General features: G+C 36.8%; 2 protein-coding genes across 2 annotated transcripts; both read right to left on the bottom strand.

Moving 5' to 3' along the window:
• Positions 1-6,597: 6,597 nt before the first annotated feature.
• LOC103440651 (adenosine kinase 2-like) lies at positions 6,598-10,245 on the bottom strand. Its single transcript, XM_008379346.4, has 12 exons — positions 10,002-10,245; positions 9,329-9,382; positions 9,036-9,082; positions 8,856-8,887; positions 8,636-8,737; positions 8,471-8,538; positions 8,108-8,184; positions 7,907-8,004; positions 7,737-7,807; positions 7,574-7,640; positions 7,300-7,483; positions 6,598-6,986 (listed from the first exon to the last, which is right to left on the bottom strand). The coding sequence occupies exons 1-12, from the start codon at positions 10,082-10,084 to the stop codon at positions 6,844-6,846; spliced, it is 1,026 nt and encodes a 341-aa protein (XP_008377568.1). The 5' UTR covers positions 10,085-10,245; the 3' UTR covers positions 6,598-6,843.
• A 5,634-nt stretch (positions 10,246-15,879) lies between these two features.
• Positions 15,880-19,760, bottom strand: LOC103440652 (phenylalanine ammonia-lyase 1-like). The gene is made up of 2 exons (XM_029105821.2): positions 19,129-19,760; positions 15,880-17,848 (listed from the first exon to the last, which is right to left on the bottom strand). Exons 1-2 carry the CDS (start codon positions 19,539-19,541, stop codon positions 16,099-16,101), a joined length of 2,163 nt encoding a protein of 720 aa, XP_028961654.1. The 5' UTR covers positions 19,542-19,760; the 3' UTR covers positions 15,880-16,098.
• Between the last annotated feature and the right edge of the window lie 4,816 nt (positions 19,761-24,576).

The raw sequence follows: 24,576 nt of genomic DNA on the forward strand, positions 1-24,576 counted from the left end.
TGACGTTGCCTTTTTCTTCAGAAGTTTTGTTATATGCTTGGAGCATTTAGATAAGATATGTTAGTAAGTGTGCAGCTAAATTTCTGTTGTACTTGTACATTGTGTTATTTTCAATTTTAAAGCTCATAAGTCAAAAGCTAATTTATGATGAAAATTGTGTCATTTTACGGGCTCCGCAAGCGTCCACTACTATATTTCAAACTATTTTGACTATTATTGAACTTTTCTGGTATGGGAATTACGCTTGCCCAAGCAAATCAGGCTAACTAGTTCATACAATATTCTCAAAAAAGTTAAGCTTTCTTCTGACTACAATGCTAGTTATATTGAGGAAATGAAAAGACTTTTTCATTAACCTGAAGAATAACATTACAGAGTATATATATACAACCAACTGTTGTAAAACTAAAGTTACCAAAAGTAAAAGAGATTATTACAACAGTAACTTTTAACTAACTGTTAACATCTTTTACATTTTTATATACTCCATTATTCTCTTCACACCCCCTCAAGCTAAACGGAGAGGATTGGAGGGAAAGCTTGGATCACAGATCAAGAAATCGTTGACGAGGAAGAGATTTAGTGTGGATGTCAGCAAGCTGATCTTGGCTGCAAACAAACTGAATAGTGAGAAGCTTAGCAAGAACAAGCTCCCAAATATAATGGTAGTCAATTTCAACATGCTTTGTGCGAGCATGGAAGACCGGATTTGAAGCCAAAGAAATCGCTGAAATGTTATCACACCAAATCTGAGGTAAAACAGGTAATTGAAAACCAATATCAGCAAACAATTTGCAAATCCAAGTAATTTCAGCTGCAGTATGGGCTAAGGATTTGTATTCAGCTTCGGTGGAGGACCGAGCAACTGTATGTTGCTTCTTAGCACTCAAGCTAATGAGGGAAGGGCCAAGAAATATACAAAAACCTCCAATAGACCGCCTGTCCCAAGAGCAGCCAGCCCAATCTGCATCCGAGTAAGCTTTAAGGGTGAAAGAAGATGAGACCTTGGGAAACCACAAGCCAAGACCAAAAGATCATTTGAGATAGCGTAAAATACGTTTGACAGCTTGGAGATGAGGGACCCGTGGAGAATGCATAAACTGACAAACAAGGTTCACAGCAAAGGAAATATCAGGTCTAGTCCATGTAAGATACTAAAGAGCCCCAACAATATTCCTATATTCAGTAGGATCTTCAAGTAAAGAGCCAGTGTGATCAAGTTTGGCAGAGCCAAAAGGAGTAAGACAAGGTTTTGCACCATCCATGTGAGTTCTTATGAGCAAGTCCAAAATATATTTGGGTTGATGAATGAATACACCCGCAGGAGAGGGCTGGACTTCTAAGCCAAGAAAATAATGAAGATCACCGAGATCTTTGATAGGAAACTGAGCAGTTAACTAAGAGATAACAGTGTTGTAGGCAATAGAAGAGGGGCCAGTCACAATAATATCATCCACATAGACGAGAACAAGAACTAAAACTGGTTGTTGAAGGACAAACAAATTGTGATCCGATTGAGAAGCATGGAAGCCAATAGAGAACAAGGCAGATTGAAGTTTTTCAAACCAAGCCTGTGGAGCCTGTCTCAAACCATACAGAGACTTCTTGAAGTGACACACATGATTAGGATGAGCTGGATCAATAAAACCTGATGGTTGAGCCATGAATACATTCTCTTTCAGATTTCCATGTAAGAACGCATTACTAACATCCAATTGATGTAAAAACCAGTTAGATTGAGTTGCCAGAGTAAGTAATATCCGGATGGTGACTGGTTTGGCCACTGGACAGAAAGTCTCACGAAAATCAATGCCTTCTTGCTGGTTATACCCCTTTGCCACTAATCTGGCCTTATAACGATCCACAGAGCCATCAGGTTTACGTTTAATTCGGAAAACCCACTTACATCCCACTAAGTTTTGAGAAGTAAAAGGAGGAACAAGTTGCCAGGTTCCTGTATGTTGCAGTGCATTAAATTCATCTTGCATTGCTGCCCTCCAATAGGGATACTTAGATGCTTGAAGATAGGTTGAAGGGACATATGCACTGTCTAAGGGAGTTGGTAAGGGATGTTTAGTAGCTGTGTATGCTTTAGGTTTAAAGATGCCGGATTTAGATCTAGTTTGCATAGGGTAAACAGAGATAACATGGGAAGGTAGAAAGGTAGGTGAAGATATGGGAGAAGTAGGGGCAAGGGAAGGTGGGGCAGATATAGGTTAGGTAGATGGTGTGGCAGGTTGAGGAGCATGACATGGTGAAGAATTAGGAGGATATAGATGAGGAAAAACAAGGGAAAAATGAGAGGAAGTAGTAGGAGAAGGACTAGGGGAAGAGGATGTAAGTGTGTGGAAAGGAAAAGATGTCTCATCAAAATATACATGTCGAGATATGTAGACTCGATTGGTGATGGGATCTAAACAGCGATACCCTTTATGAATCAAACTGTATCCAAGAAACACACAAGGTTTACTTTTAGCATCCAATTTGGAAGTGATATAGGGTTTTAACCAAGGATAGCAACTGCAACCAAAGACTCTGAGCTGATTGTAATCAGGAGGCTTTCGAAAGAACTGTTCCCATGGAGATGGTTTAGAAGGAGGAGGCAACCGATTAATAAGGTAGGTGGCAATAAGAAAAGCTTCCACCCAAAATTGATGAGGCACTTTAGAAGTGATCAATAAAGTTCGAGCTGTTTCAACAACATGTCGGTGCTTCATTTCAGCACAACCTTTTTGTTGGGGAGTATGCAGACAACTAAAATGATGTTGAATACAATAAGAAGCAAGATGCTTATAAAAAGTAGAACTAAGAAACTCACCCCCTGAGTCTGTGCGTAAAGTACCAATCTTGAAGCCAGAAACATTTTCAACCAAAGCTTGAAATTGGACAAAAGTAACAAAGACATCCGATTTATGTTTAAGAGTATACAACCAAGTATACTTGGTGAAGTCATCAACAAAAAGAACATAGAACTTGTATCCACTAACAGAAAGTAATGGTGCAGGTCCCCACACATCAGCATGAACAAGTTCCAGTAGTCTAGATGTGATACTAACGGAAGCATGAAATGGCAACCGAGCACACTTGCCTAAGACACAATTGGAACAGAAGAGCTGATCAACAGAAGTAGTAATAGGCAATGAAGACTGAGAAATAACAGATCTAAATGTCTTGAGCGTTGGATGTCCCAAGCGTTGATGCCAAAGATGAGGTGATGTCCTTATTGCAATAGTAGCAAGATATCTGCTGGAATGATGAGGAAATGCAGAGAAGGGATAGAGACCATGGCGAACAGGGCCTCTAAAAAGCATCTTCCCCGTAGTAAGATCCTTGACATTGAAGTCAAAAGGATTCAGAGTCATAGAACACCAATTATCCACAGAAAACATATTGGCAGAAAGTAGATCATGTTTTAATTGAGGAACATGTAAAACATTCTTTAATTGAAACGTAGCAGAAGGAGTGTGAATTAAAAAAGAGCCAGAGTGATGGATTTGCAAATCTTGGCCATCACCAATATAAACTTTGTCAGAGCTATAATATGGTTGTGGATTCTGCAAATTCTGAATGTTATTGGTCATGTGGGAACTTGCTCCAGAATCGATGAGCCATGGAGGAGAGGAATGAACAGGAGGATTAGCATACATAGCAAGCTTCGCATGAGGAACACAACCTTGAAAATTAGGATTCATACGATGACTCCAATCAATGGCTTGGTGGCCTGGGTCTTCACAGATCTGGCAAGGAGAAGGCTTAAATTGTTGAAAAAACGAGGGCCGCCACGAGAACCACCACAATTCTGAAAATTAGAAGTGGAGCGATTAAATCGATTACGATTGTTGTTGGTGTTGTAATTACGCTGCGTACGATTATTGTTGGTGTAATTGCGCTGATCACGATTCTGAGGATGAGCAGCGTAGGCTTGAGGTTTATGGGGAATAGATGGTGTAGGGAGCAAAGGAGGAGCAGTGGGAGATGATGCTTGAAAGGCCTGAAAAGGTTCAGTAGATGAGCCTTTTGCATGCTGCTTCAGTGCAAGCGTCATTTCTTTGCTAAGCAAGAAACCATGGAGATCATCAACAGTCGTATCAGCAAGACGAAATTGGACCAAATCAACAAACGAATCATAGTCATCAGGAAGTCCATTAAGAATTATCATCAGCAGATCATGATCATCAACGGGTGCGCCAGCAGCCGCAAGAGCATCGGTGACTTCCTTGAGACGCTGAAAGTACTCAGAGATGGAAGATGCGCCTTTAGTTATCGATTGAAGAGTTGACCGCAGTTGATGAATGTGAGATCTCGAGACACCATCAAATCTTCGTTCAAGATTCTGCCATAATTCCCGAGCAGATTGAACACCGACGGTGAAAGGAAGCAAATCCTCAGAGAGTGTAGAGTTAATCCAGATGATGATATTCTGATCAGTCTCATACCATAACTCGAAGGCAAGATTAGGAATCAAATTTCCTGAAGAATCACAGAGTAATTGAGGCGGTGCAGGTTCAGATCCATCAACAAATCCAGCAAGCTCGTACCGGCGAAAGATCGGATCAAAGAGAGATTTCCAGACGAGATAATTGTGGCGTTTCAGCTTCGTCTGGACCATGCTTCCAATGTTCTGGATTGTGATGTGATTAATCAAGACCTGAGTAGAAGAAAGAAGGGGAATAGCATCCGGAGAAGAAGGAGATTGCACAGGCACCAAAGAAGAAGAAGTAGCCGCCATGGATACAGAGGATCAGAGAAGAAAATAGTTGAAGAGATCTGTTTGGTTGGGAAGAAAATAGCGGAAGGGATCTATTTGGGTACTGAGAAAATGATTAAAGGATTGAAGTCGGTAGACTTCTGGCGGAGGATACCATATTGAGGAAATGAAAAGACTTTTTCATTAACCTGAAGAATAACATTACAGAGTATATATATACAACCAACTGTGGTAAAACTAAAGTTACCAAAAGTAAAAGAGATTATTACAATAGTAACTTTTAACTAACTGTTAACATCTTTTACATTTTTATATACTCCATTATTCTCTTCAAGTTAAACCCGGCTCCAGGTCAACAATTGTAAGTTCCACTCTGTAATGGATCCCGTAGGGATTCATATAATCAGGTATGGGATCGGTGCCATCGTTGCCACCGAAGCATGTGAAAATGGTGTTAATATACCAAACACTACTGGCTGAAGTCAAGGAGAAGATCCATCTCTCACCAGATCCACCGCACAGGTGGTCGGAAGCTTGTAGGCCTTCGAATTGGAGTCGGTGTCATTGATTTTAGTTGGAGAAAGCAATTGTTTGGGCTAAAATAGAGGAGGATGGAGGAGCAAAGGGAGACGAAGGAAGAGGAGGAGATGGAGGGACGCCGGTGTCGATAAGAAGATGGGGGAAGAGATAATATAACTGCTCTAAATTTTTTTTTTTTAACACAAAATAATAAAATTTAACAGTGTTAAGTTTTTGTTAAGTTAGAGGACACATGTTAAAAAAACATAAAAGAGACATGTTATTGGAGACAACAGATTCATGACCGTTAAACCCACCTTGTTGGTAAATCTCAATTTTTTGGGGAAAACTTCCTTAACCGTGACATACAACATCTTTCGTTTCTTTCTCATCACCTGACGAAATAAGCAGATGTTCCATGTCACAGTTGCAGGTAAGTCCCTTTCGAGTTTTCCAAGTCATACAGTGTGCTGCCGACTATGATTTGATCGGCATGATGGAGATGCAACTTCATGGGGAAATAGGAATAGCACTCTTTCTCAAATTGCAAGTCCCACTCCACCATAGCTAGCCTAATCTACTCTGCGTAATGCTATAGTTAGTGTTATAAATCTTCACTAAAAGCCATGTTAATCATAACCGTCTCCTAGATGCTGTTGTAGGATCCCTTTTACATATATTCGTGATGGTGAAGCAAATTAATTAGGCTAATATTCCAACTGAAAATATACTCTAGCATGATTCAATTTCTTGTTTTAAATGGGCAGAGAGGCTCTTATAGGAGCTAGATAGCGATTCCCATGCCAATTATACGACACAAATCCTGCTTGAAGTTAAGGGAATTGTTATTAGAATTCCAAAATTCTCATTCTACATTTCTAACTTTCTATATTTGAAAGGAAAAATACAATTGTGAGGAATGTGGAATGAGATTTTTGAAGTGCCAACAGCACTTCCCTATATATAATTCTATCACTTTTTTCTTTTTTTTTTGACAATGCAATGTTCTAAATTGCTCTGATACATATGAAGGAGAATTCAAACTCAAAACAACAAAAGAACGGATACATTGCTTTATACGGTTGATTACCATACTAAGTCTACATGTACTTTTCAATTTTTCAGCATCAAGCAACGGTTTAAGTAATGCACTAACGCGTGACACTTATCTTTTCAATGTTACAAGATGAATCAAGTTTGAATAAGAAAAAAGTGATGTAACCACGTTAAGATACTAACTTTACACTCCTATATTTTCTATCATATTCCCCTAAAAGAAAATTTCTGAGGGCATCAACCAAGTTTCAAGAGAATGCAATTCAATCGAATTCGACCATGAAATAAAGAGGACCACAAAATAGACTGAAAAATATTGTTCAACCTTTTTTATATTAATATGGAAAATGTCTTGTAATAAACCTGCAATCGATGTCATCTTTATGTGACAAGGATCACACAAAAGATAAACGTACATAGAACGAATAAACTCCTATACCAGATAAACGGGTTCAGGAGATAAAAGCTCTGCCGGCTGCCACAGTTACAGAAGCAAGAAATCCAACTCTTACCACGAAATGAATAGAAAGCACATGGAGCTCAACCGCCGAAAAATGACCCTAAGGGAAATTGGGCTTTTCTGGGTACGTGCAGCCTGACCTTTGAATGACAACATTTGCTGCATAACAACCAGCTTTAACGCAGTCTTCAATCGGCTTCTCTTGAACCAGCTGTGACAAAAATCCCCCAACAAATGCATCTCCTGCCACGAGAAACATCATGATATTTTTTTAGTTACAACTTAGAACTAACAACATTTCTTCTATTCTTCACTCGTAATCCTGATTTCCCACTCAAGCATTTGACCAGTAATATAACATGGATAATTGTTTATAGCCTAGATCGATAGTTTATATGCTCAAGACTTTAGACTCCTGACTAAATGGCATTGGCAAGTATTATATCGTTGCATGCTTTATATTTCCTTTTAAATAAACAACTCAAGTCTCCCCCAGAACGGCAGGAAGAAAGAGGTAAAAGGATCCAATGACATTGACGGGTGAGATATCACATACCAGCTCCATTGGTATCAACCAGCTTCTCCTTCGGTAATAATATGACAGGAAATAGTTTCACCTTCCCATCCTCAGCAACTACAACAGGATCTGCACCTTGTGTGATAACAGTAATCCTCTTGTGCGTACCCGATGCTTTGGGCAACTGGGAAATCTTTATGGCGATCTCCTCGACATTTTCAGTCTGATTGATGAAGGCATTATAGTTAGTGACTTGTAGAGGGTTAGAAGTTCTTCAGTCAAATTTGAAAGAAGAAAGACTAAGCAATGTTACCTTCCAGCCATGAACCCTTGAAAAAGTTCTTGCTTCGGTCTCATTCCCAAAAACATAGTCCATGTACCTATACAAAAAGGCCACTCGGTACTCCACATTTATCATGAAATACAAAGAGATTTTAGTTTCATTTCTTTTCCTTTTTCTGGGAGGAGGGACTTACGGAAGTGCTTTCTCCTGTACATCCTTGAAGAACTCACAAATGAAAGGAGCGGAAAGATTCATCGTGAATACCTGTAGATACAAAAGAAGGCAGCTGAAGCTACTGAATTGGATAATAAAGAGAGAATCCAACTACATTGTCGATGCTAAGAAACACTATATGGTTGATACCTTATTGTTTGCAGCAGCATGTTCAGCAACCAGTTGAATGGACTCAGGAGACACAGTAAGGAAAAACCCAGCAATGTAGTAATATTTTGCCTTTTCAACTGTTCAAGCATAAGTTTGCGCAAGGTGAGTCGGAGAGGACATGTGAACAAAGCCAAGGAAAGGATAAAATTTGAATTAACAAGAGAGCAAGGGAAGTAATACCCAGAGCCCAATTTTCAGGTTGCTTCAAATGCTCAGTTTTGTAACAATTTGCAGCTGATAAGTTAGCAACAAGAGACCTGTACAATTATTTGTTACAAGAAATTAATCCCCGCAAAGTTTTAATAAACTATAAGACTAATTCAGAAGAAAATGAAATATACAACTTTATGCAGGGGTCCTTTTGTTCCAACAATTTATGACAGATACAAGGATCTCTATGGGAGCAATGAATGAAATCAAAATGAATTATACAGGGTATTGACAGAAGTAAAAGAAGAAATGCCTAGGAAATTTGCTTTATAAAACTATAAATCGGCAGACGACAATTTCAAATTCATCTTCTAGAGGAGATGTAAAACTGACCTCTCACCACCAACTACACAAACAGCACATGTTCCTGTTGGAGCTTTGTCATCTTCATAATATTGCACCTGAACCCAAATGTAAATGAATATTTTTTTATCCAAAAAAAAATCAGAATAGCTGAGGGAGAATAAGCAGGGTAGGTAAAGATGTAAAGAAACTCACATTAACACCAGCATGTTTACAATTTTTCTTCATCTCCTCACCGTACTTGTCTTTGCCAATGGATCCAATGTAACTAGTTGCGCCAGGAGCTTGGAGCATCCACTATTGTCAAACAACACAGAGATTGAGAAATTTTTTTCAGCATAATACAATTGAATCAGATCTTCATAAGATAAATATTAAATAATGATAAAAAGTTCTCTTAAAAACATAAACAAACCTGCGCAACTTTGATTGAATTTTGAGTAGCACCTGAAAATAACACAATGAACATATATTTATCATTAGTCACTGGTTTGCAAAGGACAGAAAAATTAGGCATCGTTATCAGTAAAGTTTCTAGACGAGATCATAAAGCATGGGATCACCAAATAACAAAGTGAACTATTTATCAAATTACCTCCAGCAATATACTCTACATTGTACTTGGAAGACATTTCATCGTACCTGTGAAAAACCATCCAAAAAAGATTGAATCAGAAAATGCAATATTTCAGGTAGTTGCAAACGCCAGAAACTAATCATGACCTTATATTTGAACTATATTCTCACAAAAATTTACAAACAAGTAACTACGACATCGGAAAACTCAAAACCCTCTTAAACTCTTAAAAGTTACACCTTTTCTAATCCAGGTGAAGTAATTACTAATTGAAAATCAAGGAAGCAAGGATAAGAACAAAAATGGATTACATGGGCAGGTGCTTGTCCTCGGCAAGAATGGCATTGTTCGGCTTGATGTCATATCTGTCAAAAAACCACTCAATTTAGTTCTCCATACGATATAATGCATAGATCGAAAAAGAGAAGGAAAAAAAAGCTACCAAAATGCAGAACACTTAAAATACAATATTAAAATCACACAATGAAACCAAACATGAACAGGAAATGAATCTTACAACACGAAAAGAAAAGTAAATAAATTTTCAAATGCCTAATCATAGGAAATGAAATTAGATAATTCAATAAATTAAGCAAGTAACCATATTTTCCTTTTCTAAATCAAAGCAGATCCAACTAAAATAGTCACATATGATTTCACCAACAAAAACTCAACCAATGCTCATCTGGGTTTCTAATATAATCCGACTAATGAACCATGGGATTGGATTAATCCCAGAAAACAAACCGGAAACCAATAAAACCTGCAGATCTATTGACTTTATCACTTTCCTCTGTTTCTTAAATAAATCACAAAGTTTAAGTCTTTCAGATCTATCGCAAAAACCCATTAAATTTAAGCAGAAAGGAAATCGAAATATAAAAACAACAGATCGTATTCATCAGTTTTCCTGGAATTTCTGAGCATCCAAACAGTGAGAGAAGATGGGAAAATGTAATGAAAGAAGCTGATATGGGGGCTTACTTTGTCAAGAATTCTTCGTCGACGACGGCAGAGATGTCGAGAAGAGGATTGCCCATCCCCAGGAGGATCTGCTCGTGCGCCATTGATGAAATTTCCTAGGAGTTCTGAGAGTTGTTTTCAGAGGGAGGGAGGGAGGGAGGGAGGGAGGTCGGCTAAGTACAAAGTGAGTGAGATTGCGGACGAAAGTATTTATAGCAGAGGAGTTCGCTTAATACCAGACGTGGGGATTATGGAGGTAAGATGTCACTTAGGTACCGTTTGTTACGTGGCACGGGACGGGACGGAATTGAGTGGGACGAGGCGTTACGTCTTACGTTTGGTGTGTCTAAAACGGATGGAACGCGTTGTTCCAAGAAACGTATTTTGAGTGAATTTTCGTTCCGTCTTACTACCCCGGAACGACTCGTTCCACATCTGTGGAACACAAAATTATAATATCTTCGTTTCCTTCTTCTTCTTCCTTGTTTCCATTCGAGGGCATCTTTGCTCCTTCTCCGTTCCATCACGTCTTGTTCCATCCCATCCCGTCCCGTCCCGTCCCGTTTCGTTCCGTCTCATCCCGTTTGCATACCAAATTATACCTTATGTCACCAACCCCCACGCCTTTTCCAATTTTCTCTTTTTTATTATTATTATTATATTATTTCATTTTAATAATTTTTTACTACTCACCAACCCACTCACAAATTGATTATTTATTTTTATTTGTAGGTTCTACATTGGGATTTCATAATTTAGTACTTCAAAAAATCATAACTACATTAGTACATTTGAGGACCAATTCTGAAATTTTAGAGGTTATATGCCAAAACATAATTTAATCGCCTCAAAATGTCAACTGGTTGTAGGTGTTTGTATTTTTTTAATTTTTGGTTTTTACATATAAGTATATAAATGTTTACAAGCAAGTACAAAATAATTGAGAGTCTTATGTAGTGGCACCACTCCCAGCAGCCACATAACTAACCCTGCTTCATTAAAAAAAAAAATATTTAAAGCACTATTTAAAAAAAACATAAAAACTCAATTAATATTGTGAGGGAGCAATAGGAAGGATGTTCATAACTTTCTTATAGGCATCCATTCTAGAAATATGATCTAATATCTGTTTACATACTTATAACAATGAAGATTGGAAGATTCAAACTTGAAACCTCTCCTCTCCTCGTAGTTATTGTTGTGATCAGATAATATGTCAACAAAAAATTACTGAAGGTCCTATTATCCCCTTTTATACATCACTGAAATAAAATATTAGAAAAAAATATATAGGCATTGAAGTAATTTTGGATAAACAAGTTTTTGTTTTTTTTTTCCTTCCCTCACCCACATGTAATCATATTTTTACTCCTGCACTTTTATCTAGTTTCAAGTAACAAAGCATTATCACATCCGTTGAGAACCGAGTATTTAAAATTTAAATTCTTGATGATATACTACTCTTTTAAATGATTGATGATTGATTTATTTTAGAATTAGATGAATACCACACACTATATGTATGTGTAAATATAAAATATTTAAAAGCAAAAAATATATGGAAGAAGGGACAAGTTGGAGAAAAATGTGAAAGAGAGGGATAGAGAGAGAAAACATGTGAGTAGGAGGTTTTTATCTATTATTTTGAGAGACATGCTTTGATGAGATATAGGAAAGGGAAGAAAGAAAGAAAAAGTTTTATGCGAAATTGTTTTAATGTTCATGATTTTTCTTTTATGATAATTTCTTTCAATTATGCATGAAGAGTATAATAGTATTTTTGTTAACTTTTGTTGTTAAGAAAAGGTGTTCTATTAATAAATAACTAGCAAAGGCCACACATTTATGTGTGAGAAATATAATATTATTTTTCACAAATATTGTTTTCAATAGAGAGGGAGAAAGAGTAGTGATATGATGTCACATCCCGGCCCGTTTTCACCACATCCCGGGCCCGTTCCACCACTGTAGTACGATATTGTTCGCTTTGGGCTTACCATTACCTCACAGTTTTGTTTTTTGGAACTCACGAGCAACTTCCCAGTGAATCATCCATCCTGCGAGTGCTCTGGCCTACTTTTTGCTTAACTTCGGAGTTCCTACGGAATCCGAAGCCAGTGATTGTGTGAAATTATTTTGACGCTCACATTTTTTCAGTTTCTAATAATTTTTTTTCCAATTATGTATTAAAGGTTATAATAGTATTTTCATTGGTTTTTGGTTGACAAGTTGAGTTTTATTAATATGTTTTTTTTTTATCAAACGATAGATTTTGTTAGATTAAATATTAGATTAGTTAATAACAAGGTTCGAATTCATGTCATCATGCGAAGGCTCATCACATTTCCACTACTATGTTAAATGACCATTTGCTATTAATATGTAGTTTAGGTATAAAGCTTTTGGTTGACATCGAAGGGTATAATAGTATTTTACTGCCTCTCACCACAAACAAAAATAAAAAATAAAAAAAAATAAAAACCCTTTACATTTCTCCTGCATGTTACAAGCAAAACATGATATGAACATATACCAAAAAGAAACAAATTGTCTGTCAAATGTCACCTACTTTTACAACATTTCATCCAATATCCTAATGGATAAGATGTTGGACTTCAATCCATGCGTCTCGAATTCGAACTCCTTCATTTTTAAATTATTATAATAATTTCGTAAAAATTCAAAAAAAAACTATTGATAATACATAGCCATCCTTGATTAGACAGTTTGCTTAACCATTGCCTTCTCCTACTTCACCTACCATGACCGAATAGTTTTGAAGATTTACCACATGATTTTAAACGCTATTGTCATTTCCAAACAAACTTCAATTTCCAACTTTATTTAATTTGACTTTATTTGAACAAGGTTCCAATTGTCACCTATTTTTCTTTTCAAAAATGTTAATCTGACTATCATAGAAAATTTTCAATAAGCGAAAATTTAGAATGGACCGGTCACAAAATATCAGTCCGGGCTTTAGACCCGTCATACCGGACAAACTCTCCAATCGGACTTGAACAGTAAAAAAGTGCGTAGGTGTAGAATTATTCCAGACTCATAAATTTCAAAGCTTTATTTCTTCAGCATGCATGGATTTTAATACTTTATAACAGAAAATTGTAGCACTGTTTCTTAAACTTTGGTCTACTTAGAGTTTTATTTTCTCAAAAGATGGATGCAATTAAACATGTTTTTGTATTGATAATTCTGCATATATGTTTGGATATGTAAATTTCTGAATACCTATATTTGTCCATAAAGAGGTCGCACTTGGTGCGATGGCAAATGTCTTCGCCCATGAGCGGTAGGTCTCGGGTTCGAGACTTGGGAGCAGCCTCTCCATAAAATGGGGGTAAGGCTAGCCGACATTCACCTCTCTCAGACCCTGCGTAAAGCGGGAGCTTTGTGCACTGGGTACGATCTTTTTTACAACCTATATTTGTCCATAATTTAAAGAAGCTAATTAGAACTTCTTGTTGCTATTGCAAACGTGTTTGATTTCCTTGTTTTACATATATATATATATATATATATATATATATATAGCAGACCGGGCATGTGCCTGGTTGCAAAGTTTTGTAACTTCAGATGATCCCAGTAACGCAACACACTTCATTGGCAACTTCGAAGCCTGTAGGAATTCGTCAATACAAAGTTAAAAACAACATAAAAATAAATTTGCTATTATGTAACCTGCTGAGTCCGTTCGAACGAACAAAAGCATCTAAATATTTATATTCGGACTCAATTCATCCCACGGAAAGAGCTCTCACAATCATCGCTTATGAGATTATCCAAAACTGCGCGCATGAACAGTTTCTTTTGATGCTACTCTTTGTATCATTGCTCTTCCCAATTCGACTCTCCGATAGACTAATTTGTATAGATAAACATATCAGTCTATCTTAACTTTTTTTGCAGATAATTTTTCTGTAGTTTCTTCCATAGTAAGTAACAATAGGTTAATTGTGCTTAATTTCAAGCCTACATTTGTATAATTTCGCATTGATCATCTTTTCGCCTACAATGTCTTCCTGTGTGAGTGTGACTCTGAGATCGTTTGGTTTGGTTGCTTATACGTGCACATCTGTTAGTACGCATGCAATGTAGGTGAGTTTTCTGATAAAATCAGTGTTTTAAAAGACTCGCCTTGGGGCGCGCCTAGGCAGCCTTGGAGGTGGGACTTCACCATTTTCGCCTCTATTTTAAGGGAGTCGGCGAAATACACACCTAGGCTTCTTGGGGTGCGCCTAGGCACCTAAGATGTGCCTGAGGCGTCAATTGGGCGTCCCCTTTTCTTTTTTAAGTTTCAAAAATCTGGAAATTTTTTAGAGTTGCAGAGCTATTTGGAGTTGCACGCCATGAACACCCGTGAAGGAGATGAAGAAGATGAAGAAGACCCCTAGGTTTTTAAGGCTGAGTTGGTATTTTTAATTTTTTTTTTCTTTTGTTAATGCTTAAACTGACCCTACTTTGCCATATTTATTACCCCATTATCTTCACTTTTTTTAAAAAAACTAATCCCACTTTAAAGACATTTATTACCCCACTATCTTTTTTCTCTTCACTTTTTATTTCTAATATTTATTTACTCATATACTAGATATATATATTAGATAAGCATTGTTTTGTTTTTGTTTTTACTATTTTCTTGAATATTCTCATGGCCGTAGAAAAGAAAACATCTTTTTATTTGGATTATTATTTTCTTAATGTTATATTATTCTTTTTTTAAAATTCGTTATATTTTTTTCCTTATTTATTTATTTATTTATTAAGAATACCTATCCCACATAAATAATATTCAAAACTCTCATATAAATAGGCACTTACTTAAGTAGATGTTTTAAATTGATTAATTAGATTGTTTGATTAAACTTGGTTATGTGAGTTAAACTTGTTTGTGACTATTATATTTTTATATGTATAAAATATGTATTAAAAAAAGTAGGTCTCGTGAGGCTTGCGGCTTAAGGCTTTCGCCTAGGCGAGGCCATCCATCAAACGCTTCACCCACGCCTTCGCCTTTTAAAACATTGATAAAATATACCGATTTGATTTTAGCAAAAAACGACTATGTATCCAAGGCATCTAAAAAGCACCTACCAAGTCACCTAATTTCATTTTTCCGTTATAGTTTGTTGGTTCTTATGAATATCAGAAGATATATAACACAACTATAATTCACATCAACAGTCAGCCTTAAAGAACAAAACTCATATGCAGAAGTACGGTTCGTAGATGGATATGCTTTCTACAACTTTTCAAAAAAAAAAAAATTGTACTACTACTTCATACAGCAGCAGCAGCAGAGGAGCTTCACACAGGAATTTCATTGGCTGCTGAAAATAACAATGATTTTGAATTTGAATTTCAAAGGAGTTATTGCTTTTGGAATTCATCCCCAAAACACTTGAGTCATCCCCACAGCGCCTGCTGCAGGCTGCAGAGTTTTGTTACTGTACCATGACACCCTTTATTCGCAACTTCAAAGCCCTGCGGGAATTCATCAATACAAAGTTGCAAACAACATTTTCATTGTATAATGAAGCTAGCTAGCTACGCAGATTAAATCAATGTTGTACCGTATTGAGCGGCGTTTAACGACATCAGGTAGTGAATTGTAGATGTCAATTTTCTTTGAATCCGGCTAGTTTGCTCAAAGAAAATTAATGTTTGGATTCTCAAATTTCAACTTAGCTGGTTTAAGAATAAAGTTGAAATCAAGCTCTTTTTACAATATCAAATGATGTCAGCAGAAGAAAGATTCGAACATGAACCCTCGAAGAATTGGTTCTTAACCACTGTAACTACAATCTATCACTACTTTTTGCAAGATTTGCAAGATTTGTGTGTGTGTGTGTGAGAGAGAATGAGTAAGAGAGAGAGAGAGAGCTTGTTGAACAAATAAAGACACCTTTTGTGACTTGTTTATGATACATTTTGTTCATCTGCAGAAGATCCAGTACAATGCAGATAACATACAGGTAATAAAATGTAAAAGTGAAAACAATTATTTAAAGAAAAACATAGAATTTTCAGTATCAAGGTCCTATAGCCTTGTAAAAGAGAACATAAACTTTTAACAAGTAAAAAAAATCCCCCAAAAGCACTCTTAAGAAATAGGAAGAGGAGCACCATTCCACTCCTTCAAGCAATCTAGCAGAGGATCAATCAACTTCCCAGCACACATAGCACTGAAAACCTTGTCACATTCTTCCCCTGGTGATCTCACTTTATCACCAGTCAACAGATCAGTCCCCAACTCCTCCCTCACAAACTTGTACAATGGGTAAGACCTGCATTCCTTGATCCTATTTGGGATTGCTGTTTTCCCGTTCTCGTACTCAGCCCGGGCATTGTCGACCTCTTTCGGCAAAAGGGTTTTCAATTCCTCCTCAAAAGCTGTAATCTTTTGGAAAATGGAAGTGCTTGTACTCATCTCCTTCTCACCATTGCTCAATGCATGCTCAACTAGTACATGCCTCAGTTTCTGCATTAGAGGATATGTAGCACTGCAGGGATCATCGATGTAGGCAAAAACATACTCACGATCGACGACCTTAAGGAGGTCCTTTTCGCAGAACCGAGATGGGTGAAGCTCGCCGTTCAAGCCCACAGTGAGGACTCTCTTGGCAACCTGACTGACAGTGGTCTTCACTGTGCTTTTCAAATTCTCTTCCAAATGCCTTAAATCAATAGCTTGGCACAATGCAACTAGGAAAGTGGATGACATGAGCTTCAATATGTCAACAGCCTCAGCAGTTTTTCGTGAAGAAATCAATCCCAAGGAGTTGACATCTTGGTTGTGCTGCTCTGCACTCTGGACATGGTTTGTGACAGGGTTACCAAGGAACTGGAGCTCCGAGCAGTAAGACGCCATGGCGATTTCAGCGCCTTTGAACCCGTAATCCAAGCTGGGGTTGCTGCTTGCCGTGAGATTTGAAGGCAACCCATTGTTGTAAAAGTCATTGACAAGCTCCGAGAACTGAGCAAACATAAGTTTTCCAATTGCAGCAATGGCTAATCTGGTGTTGTCCATGGCAACACCGATCGGGGTGCCCTGAAAGTTTCCTCCATGTAATGCCTTGTTTCTTGAGACATCAATCAAAGGGTTGTCATTCACTGAGTTGATCTCCCTCTCAATCATCTTCGTTGCTGCTCTGATCACCTCAATCTGTGGGCCTAGCCATTGGGGAGATGTTCTAAGAGCATACCGGTCCTGCCTTGGCTTCTGAAGAGGGTCCATCTCATGCACCTTTTCAGCTGCTTTTACATAATCACTTCCAGCTAAAATGTGTTCCATTATTGCTGCAGCTTCAATTTGGCCAGGGTGGTGCTTTAACTTGTGAGTCAAGTGATCTGTAAACTCAGGCTTTCCTTGCATAACTTCGGCGAAAATTGCCGACAACACTTCTGATAAAAGTGCTTGTGTGTTGGACTCAAACAGAACCATAGAAGCCAAACCAGACCCAACAGCAGTTCCATTGACCAATGCAAGCCCTTCCTTTGGCTGCAACTCAAAGAACCCACCATCAATTCCAGCTAGCTTGAAGGCATCAGAAGCGGTTAGGGTTTTGCCATTAGGCCCGATGGACTTGGAATTTGGCCTGCCTATCAAAAGCCCGGCAATGTACGAGAGCGGAACCAAGTCCCCTGAGGCAGTGATTGTGCCCCTGAGGGGAAGGCAAGGGGTGACATTGTTGTTGAGGAACTTGGTGATGGCTTCCAAGATTTCGAATCTGATTCCAGAGTAGCCTTGGAGGAGGGTGTTGATCCTCACTAGCATTGCTGCTCTTGTTGCTGTGTGAGGCAGAATATGGGTTGATTCTGTGCTGCTGCCAAAGATCCCAGCATTCAAGAATCTGTTCAACAAAAATGGCACACAAGTCAGCTTGAGTAGCAACTAATACAAATTGTTATTAAAGCATACATGGCGCATTCACATTAGGTAAAGCAGATGTGCTCCCTATGCACCCGAGTTAAATGTGCCTCTTCGTAGTTTAGACTAGATTAAAGTGAAATTTTGTCCTTAAGACAAAACACAACTATTTAAAAAAAACAAAAGAATATGACGCGAGAACTTTACACAACTATTATTAATTATTAAAAATGACAATAAACATTATTAAAATGAATTCTTACTTTTTAATACAAAATAAATGTTGTTAATCGTTCGAGCTACGTGCAGTAGGATGAGTTTTGGTTATGTTTAATAATGAGCTGAACACATCGACGTGGGCAGCACATTCTGGTGGACTTGGAGAAAACCAAAAAAACAGAGGCATGTTGTTGTCGTTGTCATTGTATGTCATATGGACCAGATTATTTGGGGACCAAAAAGGAATAAATGCACCAAAATTGTATTGGAAGTTGACTCTTGCAATCACGTGCTAGGCACGCAAATTCTACTAATGGGAATATATTTTAATTTGATTACATCATTTTTTTTTCATTTTTTTCCTTTTTATTTGGTAAGGTTATTTCAAATAATACAATCACCAAACCCATACCGACATCAATAAATACATAAGGTGAGACAATACTGGTAACCAATTTTGCTGCCATACCATATAATTATGCAATTTAATCGTAAATTCCACCTAACATAGCAAAAAGTAGACACCTCGTTTTTTATCCGAGCCATATCTTCTTACGTACCCCTCAAGGCCGGAACTTTTCATTTTGTACTTTTTATAAGTTATTTATGCATATATGTCGGGTTGCGGCTCTTTAAACAAGTGGAATTTAGTGCCACTTGTATACATGTCAATTCCGATTGAGTACAAAGGAATGATTCCTAATATGGAAGAAATTCATTTAAGAAATAACTGGATAAATTTTTCAGCATGTCGGAATTACGGCTTGATACATAAAGTGTAATAACATAATTGGTTAGAAGTATAAAACAAAAAGAATTTCAACTAATTGTATTATTATACTTTGTGTGCTGGTCATTGTTTCTAGCACACTGAAAAATCTCTTAAATAACCGAGTCGATTATCAAAGTTGAACTACTTGCCTTGAATAAGTAAAATTAACAAACTAATTAATAGCATTAGGATCTCCAAGTAAAGATGATGGATATAATTCTAATTCAATGGAGAGCATTAATTAATTAGAGAATCGTAGGTTAATTTATTACCTAATTAGCTCCCTCTGAAGAGCTCCACCTTGCTTGGTTCTCCTATGCGAGGTTGCACCAAAGCCAGTGGTCACACCATAGCTGTCTGTGCCTTTGCCCATGCTATCCATAACCCAATCACTGCTGGCCTTTACCCCAGCCCTTTTGTCCTCCGACAGCTCCACCTTGGCACCGTCATGGTTGGCAATCGCAGCCACCTGAGCCACCGTCAGGCTCTCGCCACCAAGCTTCACCACTGGCTTCCTGTAATCCTTGACCATCCGTTTGAACTCGTCCAGATGGCTCCCTTTCAGTGCTTCAGCTGCCATCCCCCAGTTCAATGGGTCATGTGTCGCAAGTACCTTCTCATGCCCTACGCAAAACGACTCCAGGGAGCTGTTTTCGTTGACATTTTGGTTATTTCCAGGTTCCATTTGCTTCCCCGATCACAAGCAATACCAAAGTAGGGATAAGAAAGAATGGGAATGAAATGGAGCCGAGAAAAACCTTGCCGGGAAAAACTAAGTGGGATAAAAGCCTCGTTGAAGAGAATGAATAAGGAAATGAGTTACGAAAGGAAAGGAATGGAAAGAGGTGGTGCTCTAAATTTCGGGTGGAAGGAAAATTTACAAGTATTTTCCTGAGTTGGTTCACCCGTAATTGCCTTGTTTATATAGAGGACATCCCACATCGAGTGTTGGGGTTGGTAGGCCGACGCGTTAGTTGAAAACTCCAGGTAGCCCTTGGATCTTCATGATCTACGACCGTTCACGTGATGACACGTGGCGTATAAGTCTGTTTCGGAACAACATGTGTAGTTTAGCTGGGGTTTAAAAACGCGGCCTTTTACTTGTCAATGATAACCGGATGGGAAGGGAAGAAAGGGGAGATGGGGTTGGTGAGAAAGCAGGCTCTCTGAAGGAAAGGCACGAAAGCAGCACGTCACCCTATTTCTCTGCCAAAACAATTGTTCGTGTGACAAGTAAAATTCCTTGTAAAAGGTGGCGTGGTATTGTCTTATGATCGATGTAAATTTTATTGTTTTTTTAAGGTGAAACGATAGCGGTTTTATAGAACGTTTAAGGAAATGTGCAAACTGTAAAGAGAGCGTCTTAAATTAAATTCAAATGTAACATGTTAATGTTGTAAAACCTTAAATGTAAATGTAAATTATTGATGATGTAAATTTGTGTTTGATTATGTAAACTGCACCATTCATGCGATGACACATGGCGTACAAGTGTGTTTTAGAGCAGCATATGTAGTTTATGATGAGGTAAATGTAAATTATCATCAAGTTTTACGGTTTAGTAGCATTAACATAATAAGATTAGGATATCTAACAGATGGATTCTTTTTTTGCAAACTTTTTACGAACTTATCTAATGGTTGAATACAATTGGTTGAAACAAGGTAATTCTGTCATCTTTTAAGGTGATTATTCAATTTATTCTATCATTTTTAACTCGATAATTATTGCTTTCCTCCTCTCATATAATTTATTGGATTCACTACTAGTATATTAATTATGATATACTCATATTTGTCCGCATTTGTAAATAAAAGATTTGAAGTTTGATTTATGACAAAATCGATACTTAATTATATTATGGATGACTTATTGTGTGTTTTAGTCTAATCTCTGACCCCCTAAAAATAAAATATCGTAGAGGGACTTATACTCACTAATTACGATAGTTAACTTTTCACTCGGACCTCGTTTGTTTGACTGAAATGTCAGAATTAGAATATTAAATTCCTTGACTATTTAGGAATATTGGAATGGTTTTGCAAATTCCGTTCAGAGTTATATTCGATTATCCCTCTCTAAAATTGATTGCATTAATAAAGTAACTCGCAATGCCATACAAGCAATGCATGTTGAAGAAAAAAGTAGAAGAAAGAAAGAAATATATGAATTAATTTAATATAATTTTCATATTTTAGATGTATAATTATTATTTTAGTTTATTTTTTTTTGTTGAAATATAAGATTTATTAAGTTAGATGAGGAGTTTTAGTTTCGAATCTTTGAAATGCCAAATTCAATATTAATTCATTCTCGCATCCTTTTGTGTAAATATATCATTGTATAAAAAATAAAATAAATCTTAAACTAAAATTAAAAAATCCAATTTTTTTTTTTTATTTTAAAGCTAGTTTTGATTTCTTCACTTTTATTTTCTTTTGCTTTTGTATTTTTTATTACAAAGGTGCTTGACGCAATCACTTTGGAAATTGACACAATTTCGTGCGCCCCTAAATCTCAAACAAATCTATATGACAATGTGCTTTTAGTTACTTGTGCACGCAAATTACTTGATTAAAAGTTTTAGGGCAACGAAAAACAAAACAAACAAAAACATGATTTGGGGTATTTTGCTTCAGCTGCCTAGGTTATTGAATAATCATTTGATATATTTTTTGGCTAGTGCTATTTACACACTCATTTTTTACTTCTTACATATCACTCTCAATTTTTGACTGTTGGATCAAATGAATTGAAAAAGATCAATGACAAAAAATTAATAAGGATGTGTGGGAGGTAAAGATGAGTGTGTGGGCAACACTATCATATCTTTTTTTCTGTTTGATTTTTGCATCACTAGTTCGTTCCTATTATTTCTTGGGTAGTGCTATTCACATGTTCATTTTTATGTTTCATATACTCTTGTTAATTTTTGTTAATTGATATTCTTCAATTCATTCGATCCGATGACCGAAAATTGAGAAAAGCGCGTAAGAGGTAAAAATAGGTGGTGTGCACCGACCTATTTCTTTTATGCACCAAATTTTAGTGGAAAGCTTACCAACCCCATTTTATGATTGGATTTTATTGGTACGTGTTTGGTAGGATATTCGCAATGATCTCTTTGTATTTTTTCTTTCCCCCAAATCCATATCTTATTAGTTATTTCCTTCCATTAATGATTCGATTGGGAAAATTTTAACTTGTTATTCCTTCCCAAATTCAAGATGGCCCTCGTATTAGCGTCACAGTATTTATAAGGTCCTCCTTATGGCAGAATTTAGGGATGCAGCTTCGCCTCTATATACGGACAGTCGGACAGGATTTGGCCAAAGGAGTTGCACAAACAACCACCAAAATAAAGTAGTCATTAACCGCATTTGAGAGTTGTATCACGGCTGATTTTGAGCGTCTGCATTTAGCATCGGTATCTTTTTAAAATGTAAAACCAATGCAGTAGGGTTTTTATATATCCTAAAAGAGGCAATCTTGTGTTGAGCGAAGAAACGTGTTACAGACAAAGAAATTAGACGATCGAAGGTACATCTAGATGAAATCCAGACAGTAACATTTAAATAAAAGAAGTTATGCTTATGATGTTAGTCATGACATGTTTATTGGTAGTAAAATGCAGTACGGTTTTAAATACCAGCATACATAACATGTTTATTGGTAGTAAAATGCAAAAGGCACAAACCTTATAATACCAATTGATGTTCAAGATGAACGAAAACATAAGCAAATTAAATACCACAATTTCAAGATATGAATTGGTATCTCTAAGATCACTATCCAAATAAAATGTTAAGTTGTTGAAAGTATGGCACGATTTAGCATAAAAATTGATATATAATGCTGTTCATCCCCCTCGTTTTCCTTTCTTTTTAGTTTTTGAATCAGAACATGCGACGCAAGTAAGAAGCCATGAAAGGTACATATCGTTCTCTTCATCCCACTTCCCTTCCTTAAGGTATGTATTCCCATCCTTAAGGTATTATAATATCTAGCCATGCTGTTAATGTGCGTACCTTATCACACACACATATTTATACATCCACGTGATTCATGTCGAGAATCCATGCAATATACCCAAAAAGATGTTTTTTTCTTTCTTTTTTTATGTATTGCATGTTATCAATGATTCATACAACAGATCTTTTGGATCCGCGCGATCGATGATAATATATCGATGCATGTTGAAAAATGAACATCGGTGTAATTTGCAATACCCAAAAATGTTTATTTTTCAGTGTTTTTATTTATTATTTATTGGATACGCATGTTCTCATTGCGGCATATAACATGATTAGGTTTCGATTTTAAACAAATTTGACAAAATAATTTAAAACAGAACTTTGAGACTGAATCCTTGACGAGAAGAAATTTTTCAATGTCCGTCCGACATTAAATGTCATAATATAAATGGTTGAGATTTTTTTTTAAAGTGTCCAACTACTTATATTATAATACATTGGACAGTATTTTTTGATACACTTAAAAATTTCTCATTGACCAGGCAAAGCTGACGCTGAGGGTGCCGAAAGCTTTTGGTTCTTTACCTACTTACAACAGTAGAGAGAAAACTAAACAAAAGTCTAGTGAAGATAATGTGCCATTAGCTTTGCAACAAGAAAAATTTAAAACAAAATTTTGGGGAATTTATGGATAAGTCATGCGCCCACTACCAACCACCGCTTCTTTTCAGAAGGGGGGTTGGTGAAAGCAAAAGGAGAAATTCATAGGGGTGTTGAATCTTTGCATGGTATTTACTCCAAATTATTATATTGATAATAATGGCTGCAATTTCTCCAATTTGAGTCTTACATTTGCATCTATATACATGTATCCAGTTTTAGGCAAACAACCTAAGTGAATGACTGTTGTTAACAAAGTCATATTTTGAATTAATTATTTTACACAAGTGATCCTCTATCATAGTGATGGAGAAGAGTGTTGCTCTTATACCAAGATGTGGGTTCAAATCACGCCAGCTCCCTAATCTAACAATCTATGGTTTGACAAAAAAAAAAATATTTTACGAATATCAAGCACTGCAATTTTATTAATCTTACCCTAAAAATTATCCAAGCTCAAATTAGACCGATGATTAGCTAATTGTGGCAATCTGATTGAAGTTAACACCAACAAAATTCATGACTTCATTCTAAAGTACTATGATTTTGTGATGATCTAATTAACCAAAACATTTCCTTAATTGTAAAATGAAACATCCAAGGTTGCCACTTGGGGATGAACTAAAACAACATCATAAAAAAATGAAAGCATTTCAACAAGTGGTAAGTAAGTGGCCCAGTGGTAAGGGCACGAACTACTGCTCTCCAATAAACAAAAAAGTGTGGAAGGTTTCGGGTTCGATACTTTGAGCTGATGAGTCTGCTTGACTGTAACCACGAGTAGGATGAAATTCTCCATAACCTCTCCGAGCTCGAAATGAATGGATAACCGTGACTCACCACTAGTTATTCCCTCTTAAAAAAAAGAGTATGGTAAGTAAGAAAATTAAAGAAACGTTCACTTAAAAAAAAAAAAAACCCAATTTATCAACTAATTTCTTATGAGAGATAGACACCTAACGAAACTGTGGACGAAGGATCTTATAGGGAGGTTGGACAAGACCACGACTTCTTATCCATTGACGGATGCCATTTTTTAATTTTTCTAATACATTTTTGTTTGGTACTGAAGCGTTGTCACCAACC

Source organism: Malus domestica, chromosome 07 (assembly GCF_042453785.1).
Source record: "Malus domestica chromosome 07, GDT2T_hap1".
NCBI lineage: Eukaryota > Viridiplantae > Streptophyta > Magnoliopsida > Rosales > Rosaceae > Malus > Malus domestica.

Coding starts and splice junctions, on each gene's coding strand:
- LOC103440651 (XM_008379346.4), bottom strand. CDS start 10,084: ATGGCGCACGAGCAGATCCTCCTGGGGATGGGCAATCCTCTTCTCGAC. Junction 9,383..10,001: donor GACGAAGAATTCTTGACAAA/GTAAGCCCCCAT, acceptor GTTTTTTGACAG/ATATGACATCAAGCCGAACA. Junction 7,641..7,736: donor GTACAGGAGAAAGCACTTCC/GTAAGTCCCTCC, acceptor CTTTTTGTATAG/GTACATGGACTATGTTTTTG.
- LOC103440652 (XM_029105821.2), bottom strand. CDS start 19,541: ATGGAACCTGGAAATAACCAAAATGTCAACGAAAACAGCTCCCTGGAG. Junction 17,849..19,128: donor CTTCAGAGGGAGCTAATTAG/GTAATAAATTAA, acceptor TTTGTTGAACAG/ATTCTTGAATGCTGGGATCT.